The following is a 17,265-nucleotide window of genomic DNA, read 5'->3' as shown; positions in this document are numbered from 1 at the left end:
CGGGAAACATCGTCGGCCTCAGCAGAGGCATGGAATTTGACGACGAAACACCGACTCCAAATGGCAATAAAAGGGATCTAAAGTCAGAGGCTGCAGGAATGCTGTAAAATTTTCTTGTAACCTTGCTTTGTTGAAAAGCTCTTTATTTTCCATTTCAAGTGACACTGGGACAATACATCTCTCGGCACAGCCCTTCTGAAGTGGGTAAGTAGAAGATACTTGATCTTGACACTGATACCCATAACCCTCGCTGGTCATTGTGAGTAATAGCTACACCGTAGTGCTGTTCACCCAGTAGGAGATTGTATACACGAAAGGCCACAGATGTTTAAGTGTAAACCCAGTTTATCCATGCGCTGCATGCCACTACTCAATCCAGCCAGGAAAACACACAGTACTGCAACCAATAAAATAAACTTTAGTCAGTGGGCTCGGTAGAAAGCTAAGCAAGAAAGAAGCTGGTGGGCAACAAGGGCTTCTAATCCCACTAAGATGATAAAGTTTCCACATGTTTGTGTTGTTGGGATTGGAGGGAAAGGCAGCATTTTACTGTACTTTTTTTTTTTTTTTTTTTTTTTTACTACAGTGGCTTTATAGGTCATAAACAGCGGCAAACATTGGGTTGTGAGATGTGTGTGGACTTTATGTTTGGGCTCTCCCTCCAGGGGTGTTGAGAGCAAGTCTTGCTTCTTCCCTAGATGTGCTGGTGCATTATATGGCCAGGGCTTCTGGTAAATTGGTGGTGGTCTTGGATTCAGTTTTAGCTGAGATTGTTCAGAGTCAAATGTTTTGGAAGATGTATTGTTTCACAGATGGATGGGGGGGTTCAGCATTTTTTTGAGTGCTATTGAAAAGTGAGTTTAAAGAGGCTGACATCTGTGTTTGGTTTCAACAAAACAGTTGTCGTGTAATGTCTACGTTGTAGCATAAAGTTCAAGGAAGTGTTTGGCATTTCAGGAATTGAGGGAGGATGGGACAGTGTCATATGTAATGGGTACAGCCTATTTTGGGTCTTGGACGTGGGCTGATCAACATGTTCATCAATCACGCAGTCAGCCCTTTGGTGTGTAGTAGTGGCCTGGCAGCCAGGCATTCCATATATGCTGTACATCTCCTCCCAGCAACAACGCAGGGGGGCAGACTTCCATTTACCTCTAAATGCAGTAATTTGCATGGGATTCCTTTTTTTTTAATTATTATTATAAAAGACTATCCTTCCACCGTTCCCTCAGGGGAAGCAAACACTCCATGGCAGCTCAGACCAACATACTGTAAGCACACTGTCCTATTCTCCCAGGGTTCCTCATTCAAAGACTTTCAGAAGCATTTCCTATCCCACTTTAGAGGCTGTCATCTTAGCTGTACATCCTTTGCAGGTGTCAAAAGTACAGTGATGTAAGTTCATGCACCAGACCTCCAAATTTCTTCCTGTGAAATTGGTTTGTGATGCTTACTTCTGGTTTACCTAAGTCCAGTTGCCTGGTTCCAAACAGATACCTGAGCTGTTGAACATCCTACCAGAGTCCGGGCTTTTAGATAAGTGATCTGAGATATAATAACACTATGAAAAAGGAGAAGGTAAACAATATTCCTTTTAACATTCAATGGAAGTCATTCCTTTTGTGCTTGAAGGTTGATGCACCTCGAATGCCAAACTCATTTGTACAGTCACAGGGCCGTGCGTGTTTTCTTTGATGTCTTTTTGCATTGTGAACAAGATAGTATCCATTTCCACCACATTAAAGGCTTACTCTTCAGTCTGCTGGAAACCTCCTACACTCACGTGCACATGGGGGGCAAGCAGAGTGACTTGGCTAAAAGATTCAGGGCTCGCATGTAGCATGCATACACACCCTCTGCTGCCGTCAGCACTCTCGGAGCTTTTCATATTTTATCGACCATTACGGATGCATGAACTGCTCTCTCAGGATTAGAGGGAGTGCGAGGGGAGAGTTTGTGAGCGACGGTCGGCCTTTTATCGCTTCAGCCCTGCAGCTGACTGACAGCTCAACAGCCTCCTCATTAGGATGGGGACGGAGAGAGAAAGAGATGGGGTTTTATAAAGCTGCTTAAATTCAACTATCTGACCTTTTGGGTGGGATTATCATCATGTTGTATTCACAGCAGAGTGGTAACAGTGGCTACGGGACAAAACTCAGGAAGATATTAAGAGTAAGGCATCTGTTTCTCTCTCCTTCACTGGAAGTCCCCACGCTGAGTGTGTGTCAAATGGCACTATTGTATTTGTGCCAGTGACACACTTTCTGGGGTTTATGATGTGTAAGCATATCTCCTCTTTACAGTGCCTCAATTCAGTGCAGTATTACTGCAGGCTATTTTAAAAAATGCTGGTCACTTCAGAGGGCTGTCCCTATCTGTGCTGCTATTACTATCCCAGAAGAGCATTCCAGACATTACCCAGAAGCCCTGTGTCCTTTATGCTGCAGCTGGTGACCTCTCACCCAGGCAAGATTAATAGCTTAACAATGCAGAATATAGAGTGCCTCAGTCCACTCGCTGGCATTGATAGACATATTCAACCCCTGGCATTAATACATGTCTGTTGAGCACTGCTGAGCTAACCAGTGACCTCTTTCACCACCCAGAAGAGTTGGATCATCTCAAGCATCTGTGTGATGCGGAGAGCACCGCGCTGATAGAAATGGCTCATTCCCTCAAAAAGACGAGACTCTGGGGTGTTTGAAGAACACGGAGTCTGTGGGAAGTGCAGGATCCCTTCTCTCCTGAGACTGTTGGTGACCAGCTCTGGGACTGTATTCATGCCAGCTTTTTTTCTAAATATATAGTAACATGTCTCAAGTTAGACTGGGAGCTCGTGACTCTGGCGTTCCTCCCATATGAAATAAGAAAATGATTTGACACGGCAGGGTAGCGCTTTGGGGTTCGAGGGAAAGGGATGCCAAGCATTGGATTTCATCCCTAACCCTGTTAATATGTGGGAATGCTGGGCCTGTAGAATGTGGCATAGCTAACTTTATTCTCATTCCCAGTATTAATAGCATAGTTATCCCAGTGATCCGCTCTGTATGATGAGCAGAGATGTGACTCGTGGGGATGTGCCTGTTGGCCAGCAAAGAAGTGGGTCAACAGTGGGTCTGTGCTTCTGATGTAAGTCTCCCCCCTCGATACGACCTGTTTCCTGAGCCAACATTAACATCTGTATTGTTACAGTCCCATGCAGCAACTGGTTGGCTTTCCTTGAGCAACATGTGGATGACCTTCTGACTACAGTTACTAACACACAAGCTGAAGCCTTAAGAGAAAAAGATGTGAAATAAAGTGGAACAAAAATGCTCTTTTGAATAAAGGATTGGTAAGATGTCTCTTTCTAGCCTGTCAGGCCTCCAAAATGTGTGACTGCAAACTCGGGCTGATTCGTTGTTGATTTAAACCAAGTTGTCTGCTGTACAGGTTCTCATTTCAACTTTTGTTCATGCAATTCATGTCTGTGGTCCGTGGCTTCTAGGAAGGGATTTAACATGTTTATTATAATTTGCTTCAAACTGCAACCGTGCATGGTTGGGCACTCGTGGCCCCACCACTGCTGACTGGAGCCTCTGCTTTTGTTTTGATCAAAGCAAAAAAAAAACCTAAGTTGTAACAGCCCCCTGGCATTATGAATATCCCTCACATCAGGAAGTGTCTTTTTTATTAATGAATTAAGCTAAATGAAATTGGTATTTATGGCCTCCCTGGAGGTTTAGAAACACCCCCCCCCACCCCTCCTATTTTTCCAGTGGTTTAGTTTAGGCATTTCCTCTTTATGGGTGAGATCGGTTACTGTGCCTCATGGCCCTGTTAAAATCAACAGTACTTATATGTTTGAATGCGGCTAGAAGCCAATAAGACCTCTGAGAATTCAAAAATGTTGGGTGTGAAAGAGTTGAGTTGAGAAAGAGTTTATGATGTGATATTTAAAGCCTGCCATGTATGGACGGTGGAGATCTGAAAATGGATTGATGGGTAAGAAATGACACAGTAGGGTCACAGTGGACGGTTTAAACATCTTGTCCAGAATAACAGTTGAATAACAGTTGAGCCCTCATTGATGGGATATCAACTGATGGTGGCCGGATGACTTTAACAACCATTGCCACTTTTCCTGAACAAGACAAGCTGTGTGCTTCGTGTACGAGATCAGTAAGCGCTGTGCAGACCTGGGCCGACTGCATATAATTACACTGTCCTTGCATTGGCTGCCTGACAGGAGCTGTTTGTAAACAAAAGAAAATGAAAAATGTCTCTCTGTCCAAATGTGATTGCATTTTCCTTGGAGACAGTCTGGAAATATTTAAGCAACAGTATTAACCACAAGCTATTAAAGTAATTAATAATAATTGTGATTGTGGTCAATTTAAATAGAGGTACTTTGACTCATTCATTTCTTCCTTATGCTATGCACAGTGCTGGCTCTATGCTTTATGACAGCCGCATGGAACTGACCCAACCACACCTCCTCAACATTGTTCTGTTGCTATTGTTAAAGCTTGTTATATACAGTGACTAGAAATCTGAGGAGCTTTTGAAACTCCTTGTGCTTAAAGTCCACTGTCATGTTATGCCAGTATTATAATTTCACTCTGATGTTACCCACTTGTGCCCCAGACTGTGTCCTAGCGACACCATCTGAAGGCATGGCTCCCAGCTGATTGGTTTTCCAGCTGTCCCATCCTTGTCGCTTCCCCTATCTGATCGCAGGGCAGAGAGGAAGTGACTGAGGGAGAACGTATGCGGAGGAATGAGGGAGGTTTTGGAGAAATGGTTAAAAAAAAAAAAAAAAAAAAAGTGGGGGTAAAGGGAAGGGTGGGTTTCTGATCTTCTGATTCTAGGCTCTTTTCCTTGAAGATGCACGTACGCATAAAGGCACAGACGGCCCTTATCAGTAGGCGCCCTAAGCCCCTTGGAGAGTCTGTGTGGATGTAGTAGGCTGAGCATGGTGCCCATGAATATGATTTCAGTAACGGCTTATCTCAATTACTTCAACGCAACTTATAGCCAAACATTTACTTTGTATCATGTTGCTCTCAGAAATTATATCGCTAAATTCATTCTCTGTCTGCTCATTTAATTTGTTTGCTGTACCAATCCGAGAGGCTGAGAATGTTATGGAGAGAAACCATGCTGTCATGGCTAAGAATAACTGTCACCTTGAAGATCAAATGCACATGGGCTCCAAAGCTAGGGGCGGAACTTAAATGTTGCACAGGCCGAAAGAAGTGTCCCTGCCTGCATTAGCTTACCCTGTCAGGCCCCAGCAGAATTGTCCAAACCAAATCCTCTGGCTCATTGTCCAGGACCACATGGGAAAGCCACTCGTTGTACAGACTCTTATGAAAGCGTTGGCCCTCTGTGTGCTTTCAGAATGAGCGCAGGAATGCATCGCATGCAAATGTACCGTGAAATAATGGCAGTTCCTCCACTGTCAACTCTGGACATTAGTTAGTTGAGGCTGTAACTCGCTGCTGACCATGGAGACCCGCACTGGAATAGATCGGTGATGTCACTCCTCAGGAATGCAAGTAGCAATGTGTGCGGCTGCGTGTTTTCTAATATACGGTGCATTTGTCACATTTCCATTATACATTTCATCATGGATAGATCTCATGCTAGCTGTTACTGCTCAGATCAATTCCACAATTTATGTATATAAATCTTAGAATGTGACCACCCTTGCCACTAAAGCCCATGTAATTAAGGAAGTGATGCATCAGTAAAATCTCTTTAATTGGTGTGAGACAGAACAAACAGAAATGTGTGTGTTTTCTATGTGTGTGTGTGTGCTTGCCTTCATGTTGCACTAATGTGGCCTCTGACCCAAACGGGGTAAGATGTATGATGTGTACACGGCTTCCCCAAGGCCATAAGCGAGACGGTGGGTGGGCCACGGATCCAATGGGGTCCATGGGAGAGTGAGTTTCCAGTGTCCCAGGTGATTTGGCTCGGAGCCAGTGTTTTTGGAGAGTGGAGAAAAGAATTAAAGGGTAGGCCCCATTAGTCATTGAACAGACAGGCAGACATTAGAAAGGGAGGTTAGGGCATGTTGAAGAGGGCATGTCTGGGGCAACAGCATCCAAAGGGTGGCATAGTTCCAATGTGTCCAATGGCTGGGTTGAATAGATACTTCATGTCAAATTAATGAGTGTGAGTGGTTCACTTCCACATCAAAGCACACATTCAATTTTTTACATACCAGTACACAACCATGACTACCTACAAATATGGACACATGCACACATATGCCAACACAATTGAGAGATTTTTTTGTCGTCGGTGACTCTCAGTATTGGCATCCTGTATCGGGGCATCAGAAATAGTTTGTGGTTCAAAAGGCAGTTAGTATTTTAAACATGAATTGTGTCAAATTGATGCGGGTGCTTTAACCAGTCTGAGGAGAAAGCTACACAACCTCAGTTAGAAATGATTAACTGAACTGAAAAATGGATTATTCCATTAAAATTCTAATCCTTGGTGATATGGCTGTAATTTTTTATATCAATTACTATTATTTGATAGTTTTCATTGTTACAGATGGAGTCTGCCTTTGCTGTGCTGGATTCGCATACCTACACGACATGAAACATTGCATTGTGAGCTCTGCTTTACCATTTTGGACGACCGTCTTCTTAATGTGCTCATTGTGAACTGATAAATTCCCAAAGTTCCCAGCTTCCTTGGCAGTGCACACAGTAAACAAATCCACAAGTTGCTCATTTTCCTGACAAAGAAGTTGCTTGTTGCTGTCCCACAGCGGTTGAAACTGGCGCCATTTTGAATGGAACTCTCCAAACTATATCATTAAAATGCACTAGGGATTCCACAAAAAGCATAGGTGTCACCAAATCAACCAGGATTGAACTCTTAGGGATTAGCGTTGCCTGGTGCATTTTCACTTCACATCACTGGTGTTGCTCAGTCAGATGTCTGCTCCTCGCCAGCTGCATGCCTCCAGTTTGCCACAACAGTGCCAGTCCCTTAATCTGGACTGTATTTGGCATCTTGCTCCTGCCTGTGCCAGCGTGGCACTGCTCCCCCATCTCTGGCGGGTGCTTACGTAAGCCTGACTGTACCCTCCTCCGTGGCCCAGCACCCCAGAGGAATGGTCCTCATTTGTAGTACCCAGAAACAATGTGTGTGCAAAAAATGCATGCTCCAGGCTTGCTTCTGATCTTTTATTCATTGCCTCTTAATAATCTTGCACTTTCTTCTATGCGTTTGCCTATTCTACTTATTTGTGTTGAGTTTTACTCCTGCTTCTTGTTTTGTTTTTTTTCCACCTGCATTACTCTTCCCTCGCTTTCTTTTCCTCTCTGTCTCTGGCTGGAATTCACTGTGTGAAAGGAGCTGTATTTGTAGTACATGCATTGATGAATGGATTCTAAGAAATTGACAACGTAAGTAAGGAGCAGGTAGAAGTGCTGCGTTATGGAGCAGGAAGGAAAAGGCAGGAATATATGAAGGGAGGTGACTAAGATGCATTTTAATGCCGTATCTGTAGTTTTAGAAGGAAGGAGGGGAATGAGCAGAGTAAAAAAAGAGAGACAATGATGCAACTTTATTAGTCCAAGTGTGTCTACTCAGGAGGGATGGAAAAAATAAGAGTTTGACTTGTATCCGATTCTGTACTTGGTACCAAATGTATTGTGTTGTCTGACAGATGTTGGGGAAAGAATTGAAATCATGCAGGCGCAGATGTTTGAAAGACTGATCTCTGCATTAGATGCACCTCTTCTTCTGTCTCTCGCCTGCACACACACACACACACACCCACACACACACACACACGCCCACTCATAATCATACACCAGCAGCAGCAGCAGCCCGTCTCTCCTCACTGCCGCCCCCTCCTCCTCCTCCTCCTCTTCCTCCTCCTCCTCCACTGACCTACTTCCCGGCGCTGGGGATGAGGCGATGAGGTAGTGGGCTGAATGAGAAGTGGCAGCAGTATCTCCCTTTATCCCTCCCTCTCCTCCTTCATCTCTCTGTTTCTCTCTCTCTCTCTCTCTCTCTCTCTCTCTCTCTCTCTCTCTCTCTCTGCTCGGCTGCTCTCCAAACTCGTCAAACACACAGCAGCCAGCAGGCTCTTCTCTCTGCTTCGGGGCTCTTGGTGTGTGAGTATGCAAATATTGCACATGTGTACGTGCTTACGTCTGAATCTTGAGTGGGTGTGTCTCACTCTTGAAACCCGTGAACATGTGACTGGGAACACACCATGCAGCGTGTTAGTTGCAGTAGCACACAAGCAGGGAATTTGTCAAAATGTGTGTATTTTCACACTTTCTGTTGGCGTGCGTGCATGTTTGAGCAGAAATTCTTGTCTACCATGACAAGCTGTTAGCGGCGACAATTCACCATGTGTCTCATCCTGCATCTCCGATTTTGTCACACACAGATGGTTTTAATTAGCACGAGCCAATAGAGATCCACAGGCTTTCGCTCTTCCAGTGATTAGCTTCCTTTTCCTGTGACTTCTAAAAGGCCGCACGTACATCTGTTTCCCAGTGATGAGCAGGGAAAGTGAGGAAGTCTGAGTGCAGTTTTCCATGTCACAAGCATCGGATATGGGACAACTCACTGACGTGCAAAGGACCAGAGAGGGAAGGTCGGAGAGAAAAGAGCAAGCATGAAAACAAAGAGCTAAATGAAAGAAAGTGACACACAGAGAAAAATAGGAACGTGGTTTGCGTAGCTTAGTGTAAAGACTGGAAGCATTGGGAAGTAGATAGCTTGGCTCTGTTTAAAAGAAGATGCTTACCAACCTCTAAAGCTGTCTCATTTACACAATGTATTTTATTTCTTTTACCTGTTCTGATAACCACAAGGTATCATTTCTACATTTCTGTTTGTTTTCCTGTCAAATAAAGAGCATCCATGTTGATCAGCCAGCTTTAGAGTTGTTGGTGACGGAGAGAAATAAGCAAAGTGAATTTCCTAAAATACGTTTCCAAAAGAGACATAAAACAGTCTCTCGAGCAAAGATAGCGTGAGCATAGATAAGGAAGGAACAGTAGGAAGAGTAGAAATTGGGGAATGAAGCTGATGTGTGAAAAGCGGCAAGGAAAGATGACAGATGTTACTGTCAGAGGGGGGTCGATGGAGGGAAATGTCACTCCATTCACCCTGAAAGAGAGGAATAATGGGAGATGACAGCAAATCAGAGGGGGAGGGAGAGAGAGGGAGGGATGAAACGCTGGTAGATAAGAGGGGCTCTCAGGGCACATATGGCAGTGGATATGGTCAGTTTGAATCGCGTTTGTGTGGTGACTCCACTATACAGAGAACGATGGAGGTTATACACACACAGTGTTTCCTTATATTTCCCTGTATAAACAGTATATACTGTATTTGTGTGTGTATATGCTCCATTTGTCTGTTTGGATTCCTTGGCCTACTTTCCCTGGGCACGGGCTGGAAGACGGCCAGCAGAACTAGTGTTGAGTGAGGACTGGCCGCACGTGGGGCTCTGTGGGAGAGTGAAGATAGAAACACACAGACAGACACACGCACACACTGCTGGACAGGAGGTTTAGGTTGTGTTTTTTTGCTGAATGGCTTTAAAACCCCTGTAGAGTGGCCTCTTTTCCATTAGGCTCCGCCAGCTGTCCACAGCAACAATAACTAACCCACCACCATAAAGATTTGGCAGTGGCTCATACTTTATCTTATAGTAATAAACGATGAAAAGCTGTCACTGTTAATAGTTCGAGGCAGAGCCTTTTCAAGTGTAAATGTATGGGTCAAAAATTGATTTACCTCCCTGAAGTGGGCTTTTTAAAAAAAAAAAAAAAAAAATTTACCACCATCTCACAAGTGCTGTACTGTTCTTTAGTCTACTGTACATCCATGTAAGTGTGCTCATCATGCCATGCTGAGACACATCTGGTTTGATACATGATAATGGGCTGCAGCATCTCTGCTACTGGTTGCATGTAATACCCCATGCACAAGTGACTTAGCACTGTCTTTGTTAAGGAAAAAATTTGATACTAGCTTGGCCTAAACTGTGACTTTGCAGCAATTTCAAGATTCACTGCTGTAAGTTGTTTTTGTATGAATGGAGATCCTGACAGACGAGGCCTATTTACCTGGGGGAAAAATGGGTGGACAGTCGCCCTGAGACAGAGCACAGGTGACCTCACAGGTACCATGTTCGAAACAATAATCATCACAATAATCATCCAAAGAATGTAGGACCTCAACATTAAAACAAACCTGGACATCATCATATCACAAAAAAAACATGCCAGTAAGAAGTGCAAACTTGCTTGGTAAGAAATACCACGAGAGCACAACATGCATTTAGATTCTTAAGGGGCCGTAAAGGATAGATGTCTGAAAACATCACTCACATGCCTGCATGTGCATTGAAACTGCTTTTGGACACTGTCGTCGTTCCCCAACCGTCTTACATTTCAGTGTTAGCGATGTGGAACATAATCTACACTACTTGCTCTGAGTAAAAAATGCATTCCTCTTTAAAGCCAGAGTTAATATGAGGGTTTTCAGCAGCATGACTCGGCCAACTCAATCAGGAATTTTTAAGGTTAAAGTTATTTTAGAGCAAAATTCTTTGTCCAAGGAAACCACTACTAAAAATGGGCATATGGACATGCGAGTAGAAGAGTTAAGACAAGCCTTTCAGGTAGTTTTTGGTAATCTTGCAGCCCTCTCTTGTAGAGAGGGTCCCCGTGTTAAAATGTAGTTTGTATTACACGTACTAACTGACAGCTTCTGGGGCTCTGCATGGGTAAAATATAATGGAGATTCCATTTGTAATCTGCCGTGTCCATTGAGCCGAAGGGGACTTGCTGAAAAGGCAACAGGATACATACTGTACTCTATGCAAAGGCAGTGGGACAAACAGGGGTCAGTCGGTGCTCACAGGGAATTTATTTTCGTGGAACCCCATAGCAGGCTAATCCTGCGTTCATGGGGGTGTTCTAGGATTGCCACCTTGGCTATCATAACAAAGTGCATTTGATACTGCTGGTGCAGTATCAAATGTACCTCACACACAGGCACACATATGCAAGATGCCACACTTGCTATAACTGACATCGAGCACACTGATGCAATGTCTGTGAAACAGCTCGCAAATCCGAAGGTGACTGTACCGAAGAATTTAAGATACAGTACTAGTCGTCAAAGTAAACCCACCGATCCCCCGCGATGCAGCTTCGTGTTCAACAAGCCAGAGAATAACTTTGGTTGCTTTTTCGTTTAAAATAGCCTCCAGTTCATTTGTAGCAGTGCACAGCTCTGCTTCTTCTGCCTTAAGAGGGATGGCACATTCAAGGAGGCGGAAAAAGCAAATGAGCAAAAGACGAAAGGGCAAAATGGAAATGTGGTGTTTTTCTCTTTTCATTTTTTCCCCTCTAAGCTCCTGTCGAGGGCCCAGCGCATTCATAAAGAATTTACCATCCGGCTATTTTTAGACGGCGCAGTGAGAACTCCTAGGCTGAACAAATGTGTGAGGGAGTGATGGCGGAGAGTCGTGCTCAGTCAAGATGTAGTAGATTGTGGCTTCTTGTGGAAACTCAAGTCATAAACTTTCACTGCCATATTAAACAGATGGGTGCAATACTCCAGCCATTACTTAATGCTTGTTTGGTTATGTACAAAATCTCAATAAAGGCGTAACATTTGGAGTGGAATAGAAGCATTTGCTTCTTAAATCTTGTTTTGTTGGTTTTGGCTCTGTGATCTCGATAGCAACGTCATGGATGTTTTTTATTGTATTTCATAGAAATAGATTTTTTTTTTTTTTTTTTTTGGTCAAATGCTTTTGCTGGATTTGCACGTTTGTCGTATTTGCATAACAGACTTCAAGTCCATTCATTCACAAATGCAGTAAACTGTTGCATAAAAAGGAGCTTTGGCAACTGTGTGAGCCCGTGTGGCTGTAAGCTCACATTGTGTATGTAAGTATGTGGTTGATAGGACGTAATATGGTGTAAAGAGTGTATTATTCATACAGTGAAGACCACCCATATCCTTTTCAGAGCATTGAGGAAATCCTCCGGGGTGTCTCGGCCTTTTCAGTCCCCTCCTCCTGTTGTAATGGGTGTCATTCACCACTGTCCATACATACACATGCACACAGTGTACGCTCCATTGAAGGAGTGAGGGCACTGCTGTGGCAGCTCTTAGTGAAAGTCTGGACAAACACACACACACACACACACACACACTGCACAGGCACCATTGTACCTCAGGGACAAGGGGTTTCTTTGTCGAAACATAAGAGCAACCGATGTCAAGACAAGGATATGATGGCAGCTCCTGCAGCCTCTGTGCCCTTTTGCCACACAACAAGAGCAGCTTGGCACAAGGACACAGTGAAGAAGTAAAGAAGATTTGGAAAGAGAATAGATGAAATGAATGGTTGTTAACAGTTTCTGGCCTGCTACCTTCTTGTTGATGTTGCTGTTATCTGTGGTGTTAGGCTCTAAAGCTTTTCCAGGCATCATTCTTAATCAGGCTTTGTTCCCCTTTGTTTAGCTGTGGAGTGGTTGTCGCTGCTTGTGTATCTTCCTGTATTTACTCCCAACAAACTGGGCCTTGCTTAATGCTTAATTTCCTGTGCAAATGCTTATGGCGCAATGAGGTCCTCATGAGCTGAGCACAGGCTGAATCTTTGAAAATAAGATTAATTATTTATTGTACATAGAAAGGTCATGCATTATGACAGGTTAAACACGCACGTCTAAATGTGTTGGATGTCATTGAAAGTAATTCCTACTGACGCCGGGGAAACTGAAGATAAGCAAGCGTGCGTCGTCAATGCCTCTGTAACCTTTTCCCCCCTTTCTTCTTTCTCTTCCAGATCATGCCCCCTAGATAGCAGCCTCGTCCCCCTCTCCACTCCCCCTCCCTGCCCCTGGCCCTTTCCTCTACCTTCCTGGTCCAGCACCATCACCGCCACCTGTGTCGCCGCAGCCACCATGCCCCCCAGGAAGAGGACGCGGCCGGGCCTGGGCTTCCTGTGCTGTTTCGGCAGCAGCGAGCCCCCGGAGATCAACCTGAAGGACAGCGTGCCCTTGCAGCTGCTAGAGTTCAGCGCCCCCATGCCGCCCGCTGAGGAGCTGCATGCACGTTTCTCCGAACTGGTGGTGAGTAAAGACGGAGGGATCTTAAGAGTTGAGCAGGCTAGTTGAAAGGACTTGTGGTAAGGCAGAGGTTTGGATTCTTAGTGGAGCAGAGAGACACTAAATGACCAACTGGGTCTTTTGTTTATTGACACAACTGCAATAAGACCCAAGTGGTTTTAAAGGCTACACAATACATGACTCAGTCTTACAGTATTTTCACCTATGAACTGATTTCCTGCTTGCTTGCAGTTGCTGAGAAATGACTTAAACAGTATATAAAGAACATTGCTGGATAATGCTTCATGATTGTGTTGGATCGGAACTCACAGCAGCACATTTTCGGGGTAGGATGGAAACAGTAGCTTGATAATCTGGATCTGCGAACCTGTTGCCATCCACTCCTTCAGTTTAATTAGCCTGCTCAGCCGGAATGTAATGCATTTCTGTGATTTTTAAAGATGCTGCACTAAAGACCCATTTCACCCACACCATACAGAAATGCTGCCCATACAGCGAAACACACAAGCGGAGCACATGAAGCTGGCTCACAACAATACTTTGGTACAAAACCCTGGAATTTTCTTTTTCCTAATGTCGAGCAATCCAATTATTTTCATTTTCCTTCTTTTGTGCGTCGTTCATTATCCTGAACTAACATGATTAGAGACATGTATTGGAACGGATCGGATCTTGTGGAGGGCGTCTTGATGGTTGGATGAGGCCAATGCCTTAACCCCCCCCCCTCTCCACAGATTCAGAAGCTCATCCTTTCCACTACACGCAGCCCACCCTTGTGCGACAGTTCCCATCTCTTGAACAGATCGTGCTTGTTGGCAGGGGCTGCTGGGCTGTAAAGAGAGCCAGACTGACACGGCTGTATTGGCATGTGCCCATGGTGTGGAGAGGGATCAGGGCACAGCTGTCAAAATGGAGAAGTGTGCTGCGGGTTTCGGCTTCCATGCAAGCTGGATCTGGCTTTGCTGGAAGAGCAGGGCTTTGCTGTTTCTGTTTCCTTGTTTGCTCAGTTCCCGTCTCTTTGGTCTGTTTTGGTCCTGTCTGTCTCCATCTCAGCTCCTCTGTCATTCTCCCTCAACCTCAGATTTCCATCTTCTGTCTCCATCTCCCTCTCTCAACAATGTGCTGTAGCGTGGCTACAGTACTCCTTCTGGCGCTGTCAAGTCTTAGTCGTGCGGAATGCTAAACTTCACTGCCTGCAGGATATATCACTCCTCCAACTGTCAAAATTAATTCAGAAGATTAAGTGAAATTCCATTTATGATAGGAAATTATTCACTGTTATCAAGGCAGATGTTTTCCCGATGGTGAGCCTTTCTCCTGCTAATTGACCTGATTTGACCCTGAGTTTTACTGTCTAGGCTCCTTTACAATCACTGGTAATGCAAAAGCCATTAAACCCCAGTAGCTGCAGTACATTTATTGACTTGATTAGAGAAAGAATTAAAAGTTTGGACTGCAGCAATCAAGAAACCGATTGCCTCAATCAGTATCACCAGACTGGAATGACCTAATGCCTTTTCAGCTTTGTGATAACTAAAGCTTTGTTCGGAGGGACCAACAGGTTGTTGTTTGACATGATTGCCTACAATGGCCTGAAGGAAAATGCATACATGCATTACAATGCATTAATCAGGCTTTTACAAGGACAAAAATGTTCTGCTGGGATGAAATAGATAACATGCCTGTAAGATAGGGAGCACTTCACAGCTCCGATTGAAAAGGCAAAATGACCCACACCTTATTTTGGGGTTAACTTTTCATTAAAACTGACTCAGATGCATCAGTTTAAGAAGAGGCAGAGAAAACAGATCCATCTCCCATTTGACTCGCCGTTTTTTCGACCCAGGAGAGAAAGAGCATTTGGCACTTTCTCCTTGGAACTGAGCCCTTCCACATGTTGTGAATAGATTATTCTTAAGATTGTTGTTGGACGGTTACTTTAGATGTTTTGTCTTTGAATTGTACCCGTTAGGGTTTGAAATCAACATTCACCAAGCACAAGTGCAGATAGCTAATTAGCTGTTAGGCTGTCGCACATTAAACAGCATGTAAACTGATGATCTGTGCTTTTCACTACCCTTTTTTATTTCTTTTTGATTATAAAAAAAATGTTAACAATACATTCAAAAAATACTTTGAAATGACTTTTGACAACAAAAAGGGATAACTAAATGTGATTTCAGTTGGAATTTAACATCTCACGCTAGAATGTTTGAAAAGGAAAAATGATGTTCCAGTTAGATGATCACTCAACCTGTGTCAGTTTGATTCATGTCTGCTTTGATTGGATGACCAATGCACTAGCTAACGATGGTTGTCTGGCCAAGCCATCGGTCCCACACATCTGTTTTACTGATCCTGCAGCCGACAAGCTGACACTTTTGACCAGTCGTCCAAAAATCTGTACAACCGGCCCTCGAGCAGTCACTCAGTCTGGACACAGCGCATGTTACACTGACATAGTGAGCCGATGCAGGGAGGCAAAGAGCTGTGCTCCGGGGGAGGAAATAAAGAAAAATGGAGAATAACATAACATAGCGCGTTTCTATGGCAACAGGAGATGGGGATTATTGTTATGAAAGCCTTCCCTGAGGAGGAGAATGAGACTCAATGGAGCCACTGGAGTGGGAGCGACAGATCTGGGCCAAATGGAGGAGTAAACCACCTCCACGTGTCTTCACGTCCATAACAGGGTCTTCCACTGTGTGGAGAGACTGCACAGTGCACTCTCAGCTTACTCTGTTAGTGGAAGAAAGGACTTTGGATGACTTCTCTAAGAAATATTGTTTGAAAAATTCCCCGCCAGAGTAGCCTTAGCTGTAACTTGCCCATTATGCCATGGTTGTTACTTGGAATATGAAATGGAATACGTGATATGATGTGTCTGTCCCTTGTGCTTTTTTTGGAAGATCACCTTCCAAAAATGAATAAACAGACACATTACTATGGTGATAAAGATATTTCAGCCTTTGTCACCACCCAGAGACACACCAGCAAGTTCAGGTGTCTCAGAGCAACACTTTCCACTGCTATTGTCAACTTTCTGCTAAGTTACACCTAAACATTGAATGGAAAGATTGGAAGAGTTCTCAAATGTGTAACTTTTAAGTAACCTCTGCTAACCTCTCTGCTACTTCATGAGAAATGCAGGTGTACAGAATAAGTAATGCAGCAAAGGAGATGAGTTATTGTCCTTTAGATGAAGCATACAAAACTAATATTGCAGAACAAGCATGTCTGTTATCCATCCTCGGTTCCCTCGTGTAAACACTCACTCCCCTCTGCCAAATGTGCAACAACTTACCCCAGAGAAAGTCTGAAGAATAAACCTGCTTCGACATCAGCCGCAAACCCATACGAAGGCATCCTGTGCCAATAACGACCTGGATAAACCCGTGCAAATGAACCTGGAAGCAATCGCCACTGATTTGGACACAATGAACAAAGACCACATCAGAGGAGCTAATGGATCGCATCAATTAAACTCCACATTTGCAGCTGGCTGCAGATTTTCCTGATAACAAATGTGCCGCAGTTCTGGGTTCTGTTTTTTTGGGTCTGGGTGCATTTTAAACAGTTTGTTTCCACCAGTGTTTCAGGGCTCGCACGCATAGTTGATATATTGGCCATGTGTGAAGTTTGGCAGTGCTTCATGAACAATGACAGCTTTATTTTTGTTTATCAAGGCAATTTACTGCTAATAACATTTTATCATTAAATGTGAAATTGCTCTCAAATTTTAGGCAATTGGGAATGGCTCTGTCATTTTGGTACTAACCAAATGCAATTTTTGCTTCTTCAAAAAGAAGCCGACGTGTGAGGTTGTTTGGGGACATCTAGGCAGCCGTTTACAAGCTTCAGCTGACGGCAGTGAGCGCACTGCATTCACTGTGGAAAGGTTGGCATATGGTCACAATATGTCGACACATTTGCGAGGGCCTGAACCCATTTACTCAGTGCCACTGATTCACTGCGGACTAAAATGTTTTTAAAAGAGAAAAGCAAACACAGGAGGTACAGGATTGAATGCACCGGCTCACTTCTGGTCAGACAGGGAGATGCTAAGTCTGACTCACAATCCGTATGGTGGTGTTCTTTTGGAATGCTTTTTCCCGTTTATAAGTGAAACTGGTTCTTT

The 17,265-nt window shown here is 44.1% G+C and overlaps 1 protein-coding gene across 2 annotated transcripts in view; it reads left to right on the top strand.

Annotated features, from left to right (window-relative positions):
- The window catches only part of daam2 (dishevelled associated activator of morphogenesis 2), a 91,795-nt gene that overhangs the window by 20,600 nt on the left and 53,930 nt on the right, over window positions 1-17,265 (top strand). For both annotated transcript variants that reach the window (XM_070842201.1, XM_070842200.1), the window contains exon 2: window positions 12,845-13,130. In XM_070842201.1, the coding sequence (XP_070698302.1) occupies window positions 12,963-13,130 (168 nt within the window). In that variant the 5' untranslated portion in view covers window positions 12,845-12,962. The remainder of the gene's footprint in view (window positions 1-12,844; window positions 13,131-17,265) is intronic.

The sequence above is a fragment of the Pempheris klunzingeri genome, chromosome 13, assembly GCF_042242105.1.
Source record: "Pempheris klunzingeri isolate RE-2024b chromosome 13, fPemKlu1.hap1, whole genome shotgun sequence".
In the NCBI taxonomy this organism is placed as follows: Eukaryota; Metazoa; Chordata; class Actinopteri; order Acropomatiformes; family Pempheridae; genus Pempheris; species Pempheris klunzingeri.
This window is presented reverse-complemented; position numbering and strand designations above follow the sequence as displayed.